We start from the raw sequence: 19,193 nt of genomic DNA on the forward strand, positions 1-19,193 counted from the left end.
GCTTAACTTTCACATCTTAATCATGAGTTCAAGAGTTCAGTTTGTGGAGCAGTTGCATTTGTGCCCTGAAGTTTGGCAGCTCCAGCACAAAAGCCTCTCCAGTGCATATAAGCCGTGACTGTGGGTAGGTTATATAACTCTCAGGCCCCTTGTTTGTAAATGAGGGCTTTTACCACTAGGGTTGTCGTGAGGGTGAAGTGAGATTATTTATGTTCTTTGCTAGAGTTTCTGTATTTCCATAGTTGTAAGGAACAACATAAACTTAATCTGATTCAAGCCAAAAAAGTTGTTGAGAAGAGTGGGTTGCTCACAGGATCAGTGGGAGGGCTGGAGAGCCAGGCCTGGAAGCTCTGTAGCTAGAGATACTACCCTAAATCACTCCCAGAGCTGGTCCTATGGGCTCCACTGCAGCCACCACTGCCGTCGACTGCACCGCTGGCACAGGACATTGCAGCTCCCCTGCTGCTGCCCCCAAACCCAATCCCACCAGAGCTCCCTCTGCTGCTGGAGAATCCTCCTCAGCCCCATGTCTTAGCCCCAGTAGCACCTTGGTCAAAGTTCCGGCATCTGATTGGCTGAGCCTTAGTCACATGTCCACTTCCAGCTGCAGGGCATGCTGGGAGAGCGGGTGTCTGGCACGTTTAGCTTCTGTAGTTGTGTGTCCTCTGTTTCCCACTCAGGATTCTAAGGCAGGAAAGTCTCCCAGGTGGGAAGAGGGCTTCTGATGCTGGGGAGCCTAAAAAGGCAGATAAATGTCCAATAGAGTACATAAAGCCTTGACATTGACTAAGTGGTCAATGTCAGCTAAATGTCCAGCCACTGAGAGAGAACACAGTGGCCATTCTGAAGGCTGCTGGTAGCACCCTGATGAAGGCTGAGGAATCAGTGTCCTGGTAGCCCCAGTGAGGGGATGGCAGTTTGGACCAGTTGAGTAGAGGAATGGTGGAAGTGGTGAGAAGCCTTTTGGAAGCTAGGCAATCAATATATTAGTTTTCTAGAGCTGCTGTAACAAAGTACCATTAACTGAGTGACTGAAAGAACAGAAGTGCGTTATTCCATAGTTCTAGAAGCCAGAAGTCCAATATCAAGGTGTTGGCAGGGTGGATTCCTTCTGAGGGCTTTGAAGGAAGGCTCAGTTCTAGCCCCCTCTCTCTGGCTCACAAATGGCCATCTTCTCCCCATGCCTCTTTACATCATCTTCCTCCTGTGCCTGTCTATCTCCACATTTCTCCTTTTTATCAGGGTACCAGTCACGTTGGATTAGGGAACACTCTAATGACCTCATTTAAATGTTATTTGCTTTGTAAAGATTGTCTCCAAATAAGGTCACATTCTGAGGTACTAGGGGTTAGGACTTCAACATATGAAGTTTGGAGGGAAACAAAATTCACTCTGTACCAGTGTCTGTCTTTGTGTCCTCCTTCTATAAAGGACACCAGTCATATTGGAGTAGGGTGAGCCTTAATCCAATATGACCTCATCTTAATTAATTATATCTGCAATGACCCTATTTCAAATAAGTACCCATTCTGAGGTACGGGGAGTTAGGACTTTAGTATATAAATCTGGAGGTGTGAGGTTAGAAACAATTCAACCCTAACAGTCAGGGATGAGTGAGGGTGGATTAGTTGAACAGATTGGATCAAGGGCAGGAGTTAAGAATCACTTCGTGGGTTTTGGCTGAGTAACTGGAGAATGGTGGTCCCGTTCACTCAGGTAGGGAGGAGCAGATAAAGGAAAGGAATTCAGGGGCAGAGGTACAGGCTGATGGGTCCCATTCCACACTGGTTTAGTAAGGGATCTGTGCCCTAGCTATGCCCAGTAGGACATAAAGAGAAGTTTGTTAGAAGCTTCCAGGAAAGTTCCTCTTCGCACCAAGAGATCTATGAGAGGCCAAGGTTACTCTCCGCAGCCATGCATGAATAGAAAAGCATGTAGCCAAAACTGCTACTAGGAGCCATCCTACAATTGTGAGTGCAGCTGTCTTAGGATGAAATCAAAACTATGGAAAGCAGAGTGAAGCAACCAGGTGGCATCTGGATTCTTGGCCATTACTGAGCCACCAGATTGGCCGTCCTTGAAGCTTACCACTCCTGTAAATTTGCTTGGCCATTACTGAGCCACCAGATCGGCTGTCCTTGAAGCTCACCACTCCTGTAAATTTGCATTTCTGTAAGTGTCCTCATTGTTCAGCTATTTTGAGTTGAGGTTTCCTGTTACTTGCAGCCAAGAGCATCCTTAAATGATATAATGCATTATCAGCTCCAGTGGATGGAAGATCTTTGAGATCCAGGGTTATGTTCCGTGTATCTCTGTGTCTAGCTCAGGGCCCAGTACTCAGCACATGTTTGTTGAATGAGTCAGTGGATGATGTAGATCAGTATCTTGCGCACTGAGGTCTGGAAACTTCATCATCAATAAAAATAGCTGTAGCTGTTGATAATATATTCTATCTTCACTCCATGCTATGAGTAAGATAGTTATGAAGCCAGAAAGAGAGAAAACAGAAAGAAGATAAATACCTCGCAAGCAGAGGGTGTCTCCCCTCCTCACCTCATTTCCTTCCATCAGACCATTTGCTTACGTCTGAAACCTGGGAGTCTTCTGTGTTCTTCTTTCACTTTCTGCAGCACCATCTGTTGTCAAACCTGGAGCCAGTCACCCAGGAAGTCCTGCCTATTCTACTCTCAAAATATATCTTAAATCCATCCACTTCCCTCCATTTCCATTGCTTAGTGAGGCCACCATGATCTTTGGACCACTGCAGTGCCCCCCAAGCGTGCCTGGCTTCCTGTCTAGCTCCTCTTTCATCCACTTGCCAGAGGGATCCTCTGAAAATGCAAGCCACACCATGTCCTCCCCCTGCCAAAAACCCTCTAATACTTTCCCACTTCATCTAGAGTAGAATCCAAGTAAAAACCAGGCTCACTTCCATGACCTATCAGGCCCACATGACCTGCCCTTTCTTGCCCCTCCAACTTCATCCAGCCCACTCCTTCCCTTTCTGGTCCTGTTCCTCCCCCATTGGCCTCCTTGCAATTCCATGGCCACCCAAACTTTCTTCTGTCCTGCTGTCTTGGCATAATTCTCCCTTTGCCTGGAACACTTTCCTACCGTTTTTCTTTTCCAGGTTAAATGGCAGCATGTATTATGCATACAAAAGAGTATATAAAATACACACATATGCATTATGCCTGTGTGCATGTACACACACACACACACACTTTAAAGACTGAGTATAAATCTAACACTCATGTCACAATCCAGGTTAAGAATAAAAGGTCCGGGGAGGCTGCAGCGGGAGGATCGCTTGAGCCCAGGAGTTTGAGACCAGCCTTGGGAAACATGGGGAGACCTCCTTTGTACAAGAAACAAACAAAAAAAAATTTATCCAGGCGTAGTGGCACATACCTGTAGTTGTCTGTCTCAGCTACTCGGGAGGCTGAAATACGAGGACCTCCTGACCCCAGGAGATCAAGTCTACAGTGAGCTGTGATCACGCCACTGCACTCCAGCCTGAAAAAAAAAAAAAAAGAAGAAGGACCTACCAAGTGACCCTCCCCAGTTATTTCTTCTGTCATCCCCCAAGATGACCCCTGACCTGACATTTGAAATAATTCTTTCTTTGTAGTTTTACTGTCTATATATAATTCTCCAAAAAATTTTAATTTGGCATACTTTTGGGTTTTACATATGGAATCAGACTGTGTATGTTTTGTTTTTGGCTGCTTTTGGTAGGTGTTCTTTTTGCCAGGTTTTACCATATGTGTTTGACAGAGCTATATTCATTCATGTTTGTGGCTGTGATGTTTCATATGATGATGATTCTGCAATTTGTTTATCCCTGCTACCGACCATGGGCACCTGGGCTGTTTCTCGTCTGGAGTTATTATGTGCAATGCTGCCATGGACATCTGAGTACATATATCCTAGGGCTCCCCGGAAACAGTTTTTCAGGGGAGTTTTCTAGAAGTGGATTTGCTGAGTTGTAGGTTACAGGCATCTTCCATTTGACTAGATGATGCCAAAGCTGTTTTCCAAGATGGCTGTCAAGTCAAACTCTACCAGCAGACTACACACTGCTTGTCACTCCTCAGTCTTACCAGATCTTTTAATTTTTAGCCTGTGTGGGATTGTGTAAGCTCCACTCAAGTACTGGCCACTGCTTCAAGCTCTCATTTGACCCTCACAATAGTCCTGAGAGGTCAATGTCATCATTCCCATTTTGCAGATAAGAAAACCAAGGTTCAGCTGATTTAAATCATTACCAAGTTGTTGTGCTGGGATTTGAGCCCAGGTCTGAGCGACCTGAACCTAAGCTTTTTCTGCAGTGTCATGTACTGGCTCAGCTGAGGTTTGTGGACTCACGTTGGGTAGCAACAGGGAACTCTAAGTACCTTGGGGACTGAACTCTGTTTGGAGCTTAGTGCCATGGACCTCAGTCTTTGGTGTACATCAGAATCACCTAGTCCCTGTCCCAAACACACTGAATCAGAATTGGCAGTGATGAGACTCTAGTGAATGTGAAGTTGTATTTCCTTGTGGTCTCATTTGTCTGTTGACTAATGATGTCAGGCATTCTGTCATTAGCATTTGTATTTTCTCTGGAGTCTGTTCAAATTTTTGCTCATTTTTAATTGTATCATTTGCCTCCTTATTGACATGTTAGAGTTCTTTGTATATCGTGGATGGGATTTATTTGTAGTTCTGTGTGTTGCAAATATGTTATCTCAGTCTATGGGTTGTCTTTTCATTTCTGAATGACGTCTTTGGAAGAGCAGAAGATGTTAATCTTGATTATATTCAAATGAGCATTTTTTTTCTTTTATGGCTAGTTTTTTTGTGTGTGTTGCATTTTTGCCTTTTTTTTTGTTAGATATGTGCCCCCCCCCCCCCTTTTCTTTTGAGACAGGGTGTCACTCTGTCACCCAGGCTGGAGTGTAATGGTGCAATCTTGGCTCACTGCAACCTCCGCCTCCTGGGTCCAAGAGATTCTCATGCCTCAGCCTCCTGAGTAGCTGGGATTACAGGTGCATGCCACCACGCCCAGCAAACTTTTGTATTTTTAGTAGACACAGGATTTCACCATCTTGGCCAGACTGGTCTCGAACTCCTGGCCTCAAGTGATCCACCCATCTCACCCTCCCAGAGTGCTGGGATTACAGGCGTGGGCCTCTGCACCCACCCGGTATATGCCCTTTAACACACCTCCACGGCAATGCTGCGGTGCACTAGAATTGGAGAAGCCCAGCTATAAAGCTCATCATAAGCTTGGGGTCAGATCTGAGTCCAGCTCCCAGGTTTAGCACTTACCTAGCAAGTCACCTTGTCTCCCTGAGCCTCAGTTTCCCTATCTCCAAAATGAGGTAAAAAGAGGAAACATTTTGTTACCAAAAAAGTACCTCGGGATAGGCAAAGATGCAAGAAACACAAAAAAACTAGCCATAAAAGAAAAAAAATGCCATTTGAATATAATAAAGATTAACATCTTCTGCTCTTCCCAAAATCTGTTAGAAGAGGCCAATGAGATAAAGCTCAAACAGAAATTAGCAAAGTGCTATGCATGAAAATGCTCTGTGAAAGCTGTTTTGTTTTATACACTGGCTTGCTTCAAGCAGCAGGATGGAACAGAAGGAAATAACATGGTTTGTTGTTTATTTTCAGTACATCAAGGCCTTTTACAATGATTCATGGGAAAGAAGGCATGGATGTCCAATAGACCCAGACACTCTGACTCTGCTCTGGTCTGTGACTGTGTCCATATTCGCCATCGGTGGACTTGTGGGGACGTTAATGGTGAAGATGATTGGAAAGGTTCTTGGGAGGTCAGTAGGGGGCTGTCTCTTTCTGGGGGTGCCCTCCATGTTCATAAAATATCTGTGTCATTGTCAGGGTCCTGACAGGCAAAAGAACTCCACTCAGACAGTTCAACCGGAGAGATTCAAATGCCCAAAGGGGAAAGGGGAAGAAATCAGAGACCAAGGCCCAAAGATAACTGAAGCCATGGACTGCAGGCTGATGAGCAGCAGCAGAAGCGTATAGGGACTAGGCTGTGTCAGAGCCACAGCACCCACATCGGGGAGGAGCAGGGAAGAAATGCCCTGACCCCTCCGTCCTCCCACCCTCCATCCTGCTGCAGAGGTGCACACTGGTCACACCCATGTGAAAGCCAATAAACCAGGAAGCCATGTTGCCATCCAGGAGATGCTCCCGGGGCACAGAGCAGAACAGGGAGGAGAGGGGAATTGATCTGGGTGTTGGGGCAAATAGAAAACACAGTGCAGTGCCTTGGAAATTGTTCCACGTAAGTACATACAGATCTGCTTTTCCAGAAAATTGGCTGCTTAGACAGTCTTCCACTATATGGCTGTCTCATCATTTATTTAGCCACACTCCCTGACTGATAGACATTTAGGTCATTTCAGATCATTTACATTACAAATAAGGAAGCAGTGAGAATCAAAAACTTCCTATCAGTCTTTCCTACCCAGGCCCTCTCCAATCAGCTCACTTGACCTTGTGAGCCTCATTCCTCACTTATTTTAGACAGGAATCCTTCTCTCAGAGCAGATTGACTTATCAATGAATCCCCACAAACAATGCTTTCTCTGTATTCTTGTTCATAACAACAGCATCCTGGAAGCCAGTGAGCTGTGTGTGGAAAGAGTAAAGCTTCTCCAAGTGATGGAGGAGTCATTACATCAGTCTGGCGGGGCCAGAACATTTGTGTCTTAACTTGAATCATGTGTCTTCCACTTACTAGCTGTGTGGCCTTGACCACATCATTTAATTTATTTGAGCCTCAATTTTCTTATCTGTAAAATGGGGATGATAGTTTCTACCTGCAGGGAATGTTACAAGAGTTAGACCAAATGAATGGAAGGAGAATGGCCATGAGTTGTAGCTGAATAAATAAAAATTATTGTTATTGACCACATTATTTGGCATTTCCCTCATCATCACCTTGACATCACTACCTAGTAAGTACTCGACAAAACTCCATATTGCATTGACATGAGTTGAAGAGGAGATTTATCAGACCCCAGAAAATCTCCTCAGACCATGGGACTACAGAAACCCTGTTAAGAAGGAGCCCATTTCACAATCTGAAATGACCTAACCCTTTACATTCTTCCTCACAGCCCAACAAGGAGAAAACTAGAGTTGACGATGTTTCAAAGCAAGATTTCCAAAAGTTGGGACAGGAAGCCACCCTGAAAACATCCAAGTGGTGCTTATGAGGGTCTGTGATACCCGTGAGGTAGGGGAGGTGCTGACATTTTGCTTGTCCCCAAGCCCACTTTCAGAGCAGTAACTAATGGGAATTCAGGGCCAGGAAGTAAAACTACTGCATGATGTAGTGAGAGATGCCATTGTCTGAGGTCCTTCAAGGTTCCAGGTACTCACACATTCTCTTGTTTAATTTTCTGTCCTCCGTGGGGTCTGTAGATGGGGAACGGGAGGTCAGAGAGGTGAGGGCATCTGCACAAGCTTAGCTAGCTCACCCTGTGGCTGAGCTTAGGCTGGAATCATGATCTTTCCACTATGCCAAGTGGATCTTAGTTAGGGGCCAATTCCCAATGCTGGGAATGTACTGTAAAACCGTGACTGTTTGACAACAGGCTGGCACCCAGATTGGCATTACTGGCCAGGGTCCCTGAGGCATGGTCACTAAGCCTCCTGCCCAACCCAGACCCTGCCCATGGTCCTCTTGCTTGTCCTAGTTGGATGGAGTCACTCCCCATGCCCTAGGATCTGGCCTGTGATGTCTCCTTGCTTTATACCTGACCATGGCACTTATACCCCAAGGCTGCTCCTCAAGGAGGCTCTGAACCCAAGCAGATGGAATAGGAAAAGGAACACTGGAATCAGGTCAGAATGCTGTGGCTCAGCAAGTCCTGACTCTGCTGTGTATCAGGTGTGTTACAAGGGATTTTGCCACCTCACTTCTCAGCCAGCATTATTCTCACCTAAAAAATGAGGGCAATGAAAGTAGCTTTACTACCCTCACTGGCATGGCAACAAAAAAAAAAAAAAAAAAAGGAAAAGGAAAGCAAAAGAGAAAACATCTTTGAAAATACCTTCAATCTCTAAATAATGGAGGAGTCGTCAAGAAGTGAGGATGCAGAAAAAGATCAGATCAAAAGGTGTTGGTTGTTATGCCCCAAGCAGCTGCCAGTTTCCTTTTCATCATTATGAGAGTAAAAGTTGAATTGGGCTGAAGTGTCAGCTTGAAGAGCAACTCTGCTGGGGAGAAAAGGAGCAAAAATTGAAAAAGAAAGCTACCATCTGTTGACCTCCTGCCTTGTCCTTGACATCCCATATATCATTTACTTCTTAAAACTCCATGTTTGCATCATTGCCTGCACTTTCCAAATGATGAGTCCAATACCCAGTGGGCAGTTGGACCAAGGTTACAAAATGGAGTTGAACTGAAGTTCAGATCTGCGTGTGTTTGACCACAGGCCAACACTCTTCCTGTGACATGATGCTATTTGAAACGCCTTCCTGATGCTCTGTTATTCCTCTCCCATGGAGATTGTCAGGGAGGGAGAGGAAACTGCAATGGCAGCCCAGGAGGCCCAGTGGAAGGTGCTCAAAGGTATAGCTGGGGGAGACATTCCAGGGAAGTGGGGAAGAGTTCCGGTGGGGCTGGTCACTGGCTGCTCCAGCAGTGGGGCTGTTCCTAGCTAGGGAATGTCAAACTTGTCTGTGACTTGGGTGATAAAGGAGGGCAGGGAAGCGAAATGGGCCAGGAAGAGTCTCTGGAGATGGGCCATACCACATGACGTGGGCCTTACACAGATGCAGGTTCCTCACCCCTTGGAGTCTCTGGCTGAGGGAATTCTCAGCGATCAAGAATTCTGGTTGAATCTCAGTGACCCATTTAGCATCCTCTGTCCTCTGCTTCCATGGCCACAGTGACAGGACCCTCCTTCCCTCATGAGACAGGACAGTGACTATGTTTGGTGCACAAACACTAGCTACAGGTCCAGCTTCAAGTTTGGGCTCTGATGCACACGGTTCATGGGGCTGTACATGTGTTTCTTAGACTCTGACCTTTACTTAGTTCACGATGACATGAAGATAAAGAATGGCCATGTCAGAGGGTTGTTGTGAAGATTAAATGAAATGGTAGATGTGAAGTGTTCATCCCTGCAGTTGACCCAGACTCTTCACCCAGCCTTTGTTCACTAGTGTCATCATCATCATCATCATCATCATCATCGTCATCATCACCATCATCAACCTCATTGGCTTTATTTGAGATGGGTCATTCCATCACTTGACAGAGTCAATTGTGAATCTGTTCTTTCAATTGTGCTGAAATGATTCTCCTTACACATATCATTGGATCTAGTTCTTCCGTCTGGAACAAAGCAGAAAAAACATATAAGAAACTATAGGAAAACACACATGGGCTTTGAAATCTGATCCTGGGCCAGACTCTTAGACAAGGCATGTAACCATATTCATCTATCCAAACAAACATTTTTGAGCACCTACAAGGAGTAAGGTACTGTTTTTGGCACTGGGGCTTCAGTGAACAAGAGAGACACAACATCTGGGGCTTAAGGTGACATTTAGGCAAGGGAGGCAGCCCCTGAGTAATTCATTATGCAAGTCTTTATGATTCTGAGCAGTGCTGTGAATGGATGGTAGAGATAGAAGAGGCAGCTGCTATGCCCTTTAATTTTTAAATCTGTAAAGTACAGATAAACAAACCCACTTGAGGGAGCAGCTATGAGGGTGGAACGAGATCAAATTTACAGTGTCTCATGTTACTAAGGAGGCTTTTTGAATGCCTGTGACAGGAACCCAAAGCAAACTGGCTGAAGCCCAAAAGGGAATTACTTGGCTCACAATAACTAAAATGTAACTTGGTTGAATCCAGTGGCTCAGACGATAGCTTTTAAAAAATCCAAATCTGTCTCCACCTCTCAGCTCACCTTGCTTTGTGTTGGCTTCATTGTCAGGCAGTCTCTCCCATGGAGGTATAAGATGGGCCCAGCTTGGTGGAAATTCTCCTTCCAATAGTTGTAATTAAAGTCCCAGGCATGAATCTCTTTGACTTAAGCGAGGTTGCATGCGTTCAAGCGTTCTCAGAGGGCAGTGTTGCCTCATCAGGGGACATTTGACAATGCCAGGAGATGTTTCTGGTTGTCATAACTCAAGGGTGCTACTAGCATCTAGGAGAAGCCAGGGATGCCTCTAAATATCCTACAATGCACGGGACAGCCCCCACAACAAAGAATTTTCCAGCTCCAAATGTGAATAGTGCCAAAGTTAGAAAATCCTGGCAAATAACATTCTAATGCTCTGGATTAAGTGCTTTTAAAAAAGCACATCCCAAATGCCTTGAGAACGACGAGCAATTGTATGTTGACTGGCCAGGCCTGTACCACGCATCCACTCCTGAAGCCATGGTTAGGTGGAGACAGGCAGGAAGGTTTCTTGGTGGAAATTTGAGGAACTCCTCCCAGAAGAAGGATGGAGGTTGGGCAAGAGAGAGGCAGCATTTCTGGGGCCCAAAGCTAGGGCCATGTGGCAGAGGGGGCAGGGGGCAGGGACCACAGAGAGAAGGCTGGAGCCACAGAGGAGCTGCACCTGTCATGGTCCCAGAGGGTGGGAGTGGGGCAGCTTGCTTCTCCCCATCCCAGCCCTCCATGAAGGCCTCTCCTTGGTCAACACCCCAGCCCCCAGAAAGCCAGAACCCTAGCAAGAGTGGCCAATCCTACCAGGAATTCCTCTTATGAAGCCAGAAGGCAGGGGATTCAGGGAGAGCAGTTCCCTTTGAAACAGAGCAGATACTGGAGAACAAGCAGGCAGGAGATGCATGGGTCCCAGGTGTACACGCCCATAGCCTCGATGCCTTTACTTCTACAAGTCAGGATTGCTTTTTAATAAGCTTTTGTGCGACAATTTATTTGATGCCTGTGTTCCTAATTAGACTGTAAAGTCCATGAGGTGAGAACAGGAATGACTCCGTTTTCCCAGTGGAATACCAGTGTCTGACACTCCCTGTTTACTGACTGAGCTGGAGAACACGCTTTCAGCCCAGGTTCCCCACTCCAAAGCCTTATCTCCCACCCCTCGTCTCACCCACTGCCCCGCTTTCTCCATAAGGAAACTGGAGGTTCCTTAGAGGCCCGCAGGGAGGGCCAGGAACTCTGAGCAGTGTCGTGTGTGGCCGCTGTGTGTGGAGGTTCCACCAGCAGAAATGAATACCTTCAGACTCAGGCTCATCTTGATTGCACCAGAGCTTGTGACCTTCCTCACACAATCAGGGACATGCATCTTGAATGGAGGTTTTAAGTGTCTGCCAAGTCAATGAGTTTCTTTTTTCTACCATGAGGTCCATTTAAATTAATTTTTTAAAAACGAAATTATATTTCTTTTTGAATAATTAATACATTCCTGTGGCTGAACTTTCAAAGGGATCAAATGAATATAAAGTGAAGGGTTTCCTTTCCATTTCTGTCCTCCAGCCATTCTGCTCCCCTCCCTGGAGGCAACTGGTGTTACCAGTTTTTTGTATGTCTTTTCCAAGGTTTATGTCTAATCTACACACACAGAGACACACACAGATGCACACACACAGACACTTTTTTACATATATTGTTGCATATTTTACAAAAAGTTCTATACCTTGCTCTTTGTACTTGGTATATCTTGGAGATCTTTCCATATCAGAATATAGAAAGCTGCCTCTTTTTTAATATCTGCATCATGTCCCACCATATGGATGTGTCATAATTTATTTAAATAGTCCTTTATTCATGGACACTTGGGTTGTCTCAATCACCGGCTGCTGCAGTGAACAACCTTTGTACTGTCATCATTGAGCAACAAAAGTCATTGACCATGGAATTCTCCAGGAAGATCTAGAAAGAGAAGAAAAATTAGTGGAAAATTTGAAACAAATCAGAAAGAGTGGATATGGCTCTGGACTAGAAGTCAAGAGATTTAACTCCTAAAAGTAATTTTAAAAAGGCCCCCTATCAAGTTCCTAGTTTTCCACAATTTACAAAACAATTTAGTATCTGTTAACTCATTGAGTCTATAGGAAAAATATTAGCTGTAAAGGGCTAAGATGTTTCCCCAACTCCTTGACTCACTGACTGTATGACCTAAAACAAGTTTCTAGGCCAGATGCAGTGGCTCACGCCTGTAATCCGAGCACTTTGGGAGGCTGAGGCAGGCAGATCACCTGCAGAAGTTCGAGACCATCCTGGCCAACATGGTGAAACCCTGTCTGTACTAAAAATACAAAAATTAGCTGGGTGTGGTGGTGCGTGCCTGTAATCCCAGCTACTCAGGAAGTTGAGACGGGAGAATCGCTTGAACCCGGGAAGTGGAAGCTGCAGTGAGCAGAGATTGCGCCAGTGCACTCCAGCCTGGGTGATAGAGCAAGACTCTGTCTCAAGAATAAAAATTAAAAATAAAACAAGTTTCTAGCTTGCCAGGAACCTAGTTAACTTGTTTATAAAATAAAGATTATAAGAGCACCTATCTCTTTGGGTCATTTTGAGGATTAAATGAGCTACCCATGCAGGGTCTATCCTACAGCAAAAGTTCAGTAAATGTGGGCTTTTAGGATTATTTTGCAAAAGTGAGGAAAAGAAAACACAGAGCAATGAAGTTCAAAGTCTCCTAGTTCCTGAAGGATACAGCTGGTGTGGGAAACCAGGTCCTCAGGCCTCCAAACAAGTTGGGTATTTGAACCATGAGGTCTTAGGCATGTGTTTATAAAACAGTGATGGCAGTCCTGACACAGAGCTGTTACTAATAATTATTGCCATGGAAATTTCCCCGATCTTGTTTGAGAGGATTAGTCCAGCCATACACTTAGTACTGTAGTTCATCAAATCTAAGATGCCATTGGGTCTAAAGAGTGTTGTTATTTTATGAGCCACTGGAAAGGAAAGGAAATAAGGAAGAGAGGGAGGGAGGGAGGGAGGGAGGGAAGGAGCCAACTAAAGTTGTAGAATGCTATGCTGGTTGTCAAGCTGTTGTCTCCTAGCTCCACACTTACCCTTCTGGTCTCTCTCTCTCTCTGATGCTGGGGCTGGGACCTGCACCCCCATTTGTCCTTTGCCAACAGGGGCACTAGAGGAGAGAGAAGGGACTTGCTTTTTTATGTTTGCCTGAATTTCCTGCCAGTCCCAGTGATGACATTGGCAGTTGATTCCAGCTTCCAACTTCGTCCATTTCCAGAACCAGAATCATATTGCTCCTCAGAGGAAACAGTCCAGTGGACAGTGCCCACTCTCAGAGGTCTTTGGGGCCCTCATCCAGGCCCCTGAGGTGTCAGCACCATGTGGGAAACACCCCTTCTTCAGAGGTCTTCCTTTTTGACATCTCAGTTCTCCAATATCTGCTTAACCAATTCCCTGTGTTAAATTCTCTCCATTAAAATACCTACAGTGGTTTCCATTTTCCTGCCTGGACCCTGACTCATGAATTATAAGATGACCATTGCCTTCAGAAATGTTAAATGATAGCCTTAGAATTAATTCAATAAAATACTACCACAGGGAATTCATAGATGTCAAGGCTGATGGTGCCCTTGGAAGTGACCTAGTAGACCCCAGGGCTGAACCCACTCACGCAGCCAGAGGTGGCAAGGCCAGTGCTCCCTGCACTGTGCCTGAGTCTTGCTCTACTCATTCTTCAGAAGGGCCTGGCTCCTGCTCCTGGGATGGACAGTTCAGTGACATGCCTCATGGTGAGACGTCTTCATCAAATCTCTCCTTTCTTTCCAGGAAGCACACTTTGTTGGCCAATAATGGGTTTGCAATTTCTGCTGCATTGCTGATGGCCTGCTCGCTCCAGGCAGGAGCCTTTGAAATGCTCATCATGGGACGCTTCATCATGGGCATAGATGGAGGTGAGAGTTCACCATGACAGGGAGGGAGCAGTAATATACTCCTTGGGGGTATCCCAAAATGTGAGAGGTGTTTGGGGCTGTCAAATGACTGGGGCTCTCTGCTGGTATTGAGTTGGCAGGGACCAAGGATGCTGGAACTCCCCATAAAGTGGGACAGTCCTATGGGATGAACCATCCCATTCATGATGCTCTAACCCCTAATTGAGGAATGCTGGGCAGGGCCCACAGTCTACCCCAAAGACCTGAATGGTCTTCAGCATGTCATGCCTTCTGCTTGGTCACCTTCATCATAACGTTAATATTCCAAGGTTATTTGTGGTTTTCAGGGGGCTTTTATGAGGATGGTGTTTCTTCTCTGGGCCTCTGACTCATTCATTGTTTCATTTACTCACCAAGCATTTGTGGAGCACCTGCGAGGGCTGGCACACTATAGGATGGAGACACAATAATTAACAAGACCCTGTCCCTGGAGCTTATATTCTAGTGGGCAGACAGATACATAAGGTAGAAGGAGGCATGGCACGTCTGAGCAAGAGCAAGGAGATGCATGGGTACTGATGAGGCCAAAGAGGAGCTGCGGCCAGATCACACAAGACCTCGTAGGCCATGGTGAGGACTGTGGGCCTGTGCCAAGTATGCAGGGAGGGTTGAGAGGAATGTGACATGGACTGGTTTGTTCCAATAAGGGAGTATGAGGGGAAGCCAGGAGTGGAATCAGAGGAGCCAGCTGTTCAAGGGAAGGGACTGGTCTGGGCGGGGAGCTGGGGAGAAGGGGACAGATCCTGGCTGTGGGAGTGAGAGACTCAAGATATATTGTCAGACAAACTCTGCTGTCTTTCTAAATAGGCAAATCCATAAAGTATCACTTTTAGGCATTTGTGGAAAGATTGCAAGCCTTAGGATTAGAAATCCCTGAGTTTGGATCTCAGTTCTGCTGCAAGTGACTTAATGGCTCTGAGCCTTGGTTTTCCCATTTGTAAAATGGAGGTAATAATACCTACTTCGAAAGGCTATAATAAGGCTGAACAGAAACACACACACACACTCTCTCTCTCTCTTTCTCTGTCTCACACACACATGCCTGTACTGCCTGGAACCTAGCATGAGCTTCTTAAAGGCTAATTCCCTTCCTTGTCGATCTCTTAAAAGCTGAGGGTACCAAGTTGTTCAGCTGAGTGATATGAACAACAAAAATGTCTCAGGGAGAGGTGAGCAGGAGAGTGGGGGCCTGGAAGTAAGGTTGAGAAGAGGAGGCTTCACTTACCTTTGTTGCCCTGCTGGAGGGGAATAATCTAGGCCTCTCTAATAGTCCAAACTCAAGATGAAATGACTCCTCAATCATTTGTCTATTCATTAGTCTATACTACTTGAATAGACTCCTTCTATTGATGGCTATTGAGAGTTTATCCATAAGAATAATGGCTGGTGTCTATGTAATGTTTTATAATTGACCAACTGTGTTCATGCTTTTCATCTTTTTTGATCTCCTCCTATAATGAAAGACTGTTTTCTCATGTTCATTTTACAAATGGGGGCACTAATGCTCAGAAAGCTGGAGCCGGAAAGTGGTTAGGGGTGAAGACTATGGAGTCAGACTGCCTGAATACTCTCACTTGCTTCCATTAATTTCATTAATTTATCTGTATAGGTTAGGTTTGCTGCATTTAAAAACCCCAAAACTTAAGCCATGGTGGCACCACTGCATTTTAGCCTTGGCTACAGAGCGAAACCCTGTCTCTTAAATAACAAAACAAAACTTAATGGCTTCAAATAATAACCATTTTCCTGTGCTTTCACTTCTGTGGGTCGGCTGGGCAGTTCCGCTCTGGGCCAGCTCTGCCAGTCTCTGCTGGGCCTTCTCATGTGTCTGCGGTGGCTTCAGATTGGTCAGTGGCTGGATGACCTGGGATGGTCTCACGCCTGTGTTTGGGTGTTAGCAGGTGGCCTGGTCTCAGGGGCTGTCAGTGGGCCAGCTCATTTCTTGGCTTCCCACCCTGGGCCAGGGGGGCCTGGGCTGCCTCACATAAAGTTCTTGGGCCTCCAGCAGCAGCCAAAGGAGAAAGTCCCAATGTGCACAATGTGCAAGCACTTTGCATGCACGTTTGCTGATGTCCCTTTGGCCCAAGCAAGTCCCATGGCCAGGTGCAGAATAAATGTCAGAGAGGACTAACTCCCCAAGGATGTGGATCCAGGGAGGGGGTACAAATCAGGGACCACCGCAGCAACCATTGACCTCACAGTCTTGGCCTCTTTCCCACCTGGCATGGCAACTTAGTAGTAAGGCCTCCCTCATTGGGTGATATGAAAATTAAATGGGCCGGGCACGGTGGCTCACACCTCTAATCCCAGCACTTTGGGAGGCCAAGGCAGGCAGATCACCTGAGGTCAGGAGTTCAAGAGCAGCCTGACCAACATGGAGAAACCCTGTCTCTACTGAAAATATAAAATTAGCCGGGCATGGTGGCACATACCTGTAATCCCAGCTACTCGGGAGGCTGAGGTGGGAGAACCGCTTGAACCCAGGAGATGGAGGTTGCGGTGAGCCGAGATCACCCACTGAACTCCAGTCTGGGCAACAAGAGCAAAACTCCATCTCAAAAGTAAATAAATAAATAAAATAAACGATGTTCTACATATGTGAAGTACTTAGTGTAGTTCCAGGCACTTAGTGCCCCACTCCAGGAATGCTGATGGTGTTATTGTCATTGTTGTTATTTGTGTTCTTAATTAATAAAGTACAGATCTAGGATTTGGGTTTCAGAGGCCCTGCCTGCTTTGGAGAAAGGCTGGATGAGGTTGCAGTGGATCATCTGGAAAGTCCTTTCCTAGTGGAGGCGACTGAGATTCTCTCAGTTTGGCAGTTTTATATTTTATCCATTATCCCCTTTCTTGTTGCTTTGACTAATCTGGGGAGTTGACCCTTCGAACATATAACTAATTGATCTCTGAATTTCCTTAACTAAAAATAAGCTGCATTCCAAGATGGACCTTTTACAAAACCGCAGAGATAGAACAAATGTCTTTTAGACCCTTTTTCCTATGAGCTTTTCAAAAAGAAGCAGGAAAGAAAGAAGAACAAGAAGGAAAGAAAAAACTTCGGTCTTTCCGACTTGCGGCACATGGCCTGTTGGAGTCATGCCAGGACTCGGAGACTTCATGTCATGTATTCTCACCAACCCTCTCAAAGCAGAGAGAGGAACTCAAGGGCACTTAAGGTGCCCTTAAGACAATTGGTCAGAAAGAAAGGAATATTGCTGCCATTACCTGAACTGGCTGATCTGTTTGTAATAAAGAATTTAAAGCTAGGCCGGGCGCGGTGGCTCATGCCTGTAATCCCAGCACTTTGGGAGGCCGAGGCAGGCGGATCACCTGAGGTCGGGAGTTCGAGACCAGCTGACCAACATGGAGAAACCTCGTCTCTACTAAAAATACAAAAATCAGCTGGGCGTGGTGGTGCATGCCTGTAATCCCAGCTACTCAGGAGGCTGAGGCAGGAGAATCACTTGAACCTGGGAGGTGGAAGTTGTGGTGAGCCGAGATCATGCCATTGTGCTCCAGCCTGGACAACAAGAGCGAAACCCCATCTCAAAAAAAAAAAAAAAAAAAAAAGAATTTAAAGCCAAATGATAAACCTGAAGGATTTTGAGATGATAGAAGGCTCTAAGACTTGCTAATCCAGCCAGGTTCTCCCAGAGTATTTGAAACCATAATGGGACAACAGGGCATCTTCCTGGAGTGTTCTTCATATAGAAGGTTTAGAGAAAAAAATATTATATTTTTATAAAATGAGTATAATAGCATCTGCCATAACTGAGTCCCATAACTTATGACAAGAGACGATGTTAGCTGGTGGGAAAAGCACAAGTTCTAAGATCAGAGACCCACTGGGGCTCTATTGGGCAAAATAATTTTTTTAAGCATCTCTGGACATTACTTGGTGATTTAGGCAAGTTACTCAACTTTTCTGTGCCTCAGTTTACTTATCTTTAGAAGAGAAATAGTAACAGTATATTTAATTCAGAAGACTATTGTTAAAAGTAAATATGTTAATACATATAAAGAGATGAGAATGATTCCTGTTACTTGGTAGCCACTATGTGTATTGGCTATTATCATTGTGACCACCATCACCATCATTGCCATCACCGTCACCACCACCACCACACCATCACTATCACCACCATCACCACCATCACTATCATCACCATTACTACTACCACCACAATCACCATCATCATTGCTACAGCCATCATCACCATCAGCACCACCAGCATCACCATCATTACCATCACCATCACCACCACCACCACCATCACTACCATCATCATCACTATTGCTATGCCATCAACATTACCATCATCATCATCACCACCATCACCATCACCATCATGACCATCATTCCTACCACCACTATCACCATCATCATCATTGCCACAACCATCATCACAATCACCACCACCATCATCATCACCATCATGACCATCATTACCACCACCACCATCACTACCATTACCACCACCATCATCACCGTCACCATCACCATCATTACCATCACTACCATCACCACCATCACCACTACCACCATCACCACTACCATCATCATCACCATCATGACCATCCCTATCACCACCACCACCACTACTATCACGACCACCGTTATCACCATAACCATCATTATCACCATCAATACCATCACCTCCACCAACACCATCAGCTGTGTCCTGTCCTCTGAAATGCACCTCCAGTCATACTTTAGGGATTAAATTATAAAGTTAATGGGAAAGCTTTGGCAATTTTTGCAAAGTTCTGGGAAAGATGCTGTGGCTACAGTGCTATTTAATGTCCAGGGCAAAGTAGAGCCAAGAGAGGCATAGTAACCAGAGTGCGGCTCCCTCGGGAAGACACCTCTCTAACTGCTGCTATGCTTTCTCTATACAGGCATCACCCTCAGTGTGCTCCCCATGTACCTCAGTGAGATCTCACCCAAGGAGATCCGTGGCTCTCTGGGGCAGGTGACCGCCATCTTTATCTGCATTGGCGTGTTCACTGGGCAGCTTCTGGGCCTGCCTGAGCTGCTGGGGAAGGTGAGTGTGGCTCCCTGGTCAACCGCATCTGCTCTCATCTCATGTTACCACTGCAGGAAGGAGTCTTTTCTCCAAAAGCTGGTCCCTGTATTTTGCAATTCCTGGTATTCAAGCCTCTTACTTATTATTGGAGAAAAGTTGTGGAGTTCCTTTGAGTTTTTTTTTTAAGGACATAAAGAATACATAACAAATTGAAACCTTATAGAATGTTTAAGTTC

At 45.6% G+C, this 19,193-nt stretch overlaps 1 protein-coding gene across 1 annotated transcript in view; it reads left to right on the forward strand.

Moving 5' to 3' along the window:
* The window catches only part of SLC2A9 (solute carrier family 2 member 9), a 218,513-nt gene that overhangs the window by 16,809 nt on the left and 182,511 nt on the right, over window positions 1-19,193 (forward strand). Inside the window, exons 2-4 of the mRNA XM_058430106.1 lie at window positions 5,665-5,825; window positions 13,767-13,891; window positions 18,830-18,975. Of these exons, the coding sequence (XP_058286089.1) occupies window positions 5,794-5,825; window positions 13,767-13,891; window positions 18,830-18,975 (303 nt within the window). The 5' untranslated portion in view covers window positions 5,665-5,793. The remainder of the gene's footprint in view (window positions 1-5,664; window positions 5,826-13,766; window positions 13,892-18,829; window positions 18,976-19,193) is intronic.

This window comes from Hylobates moloch, unplaced genomic scaffold (assembly GCF_009828535.3).
Source record: "Hylobates moloch isolate HMO894 unplaced genomic scaffold, HMol_V3 SCAFFOLD_17, whole genome shotgun sequence".
NCBI lineage: Eukaryota > Metazoa > Chordata > Mammalia > Primates > Hylobatidae > Hylobates > Hylobates moloch.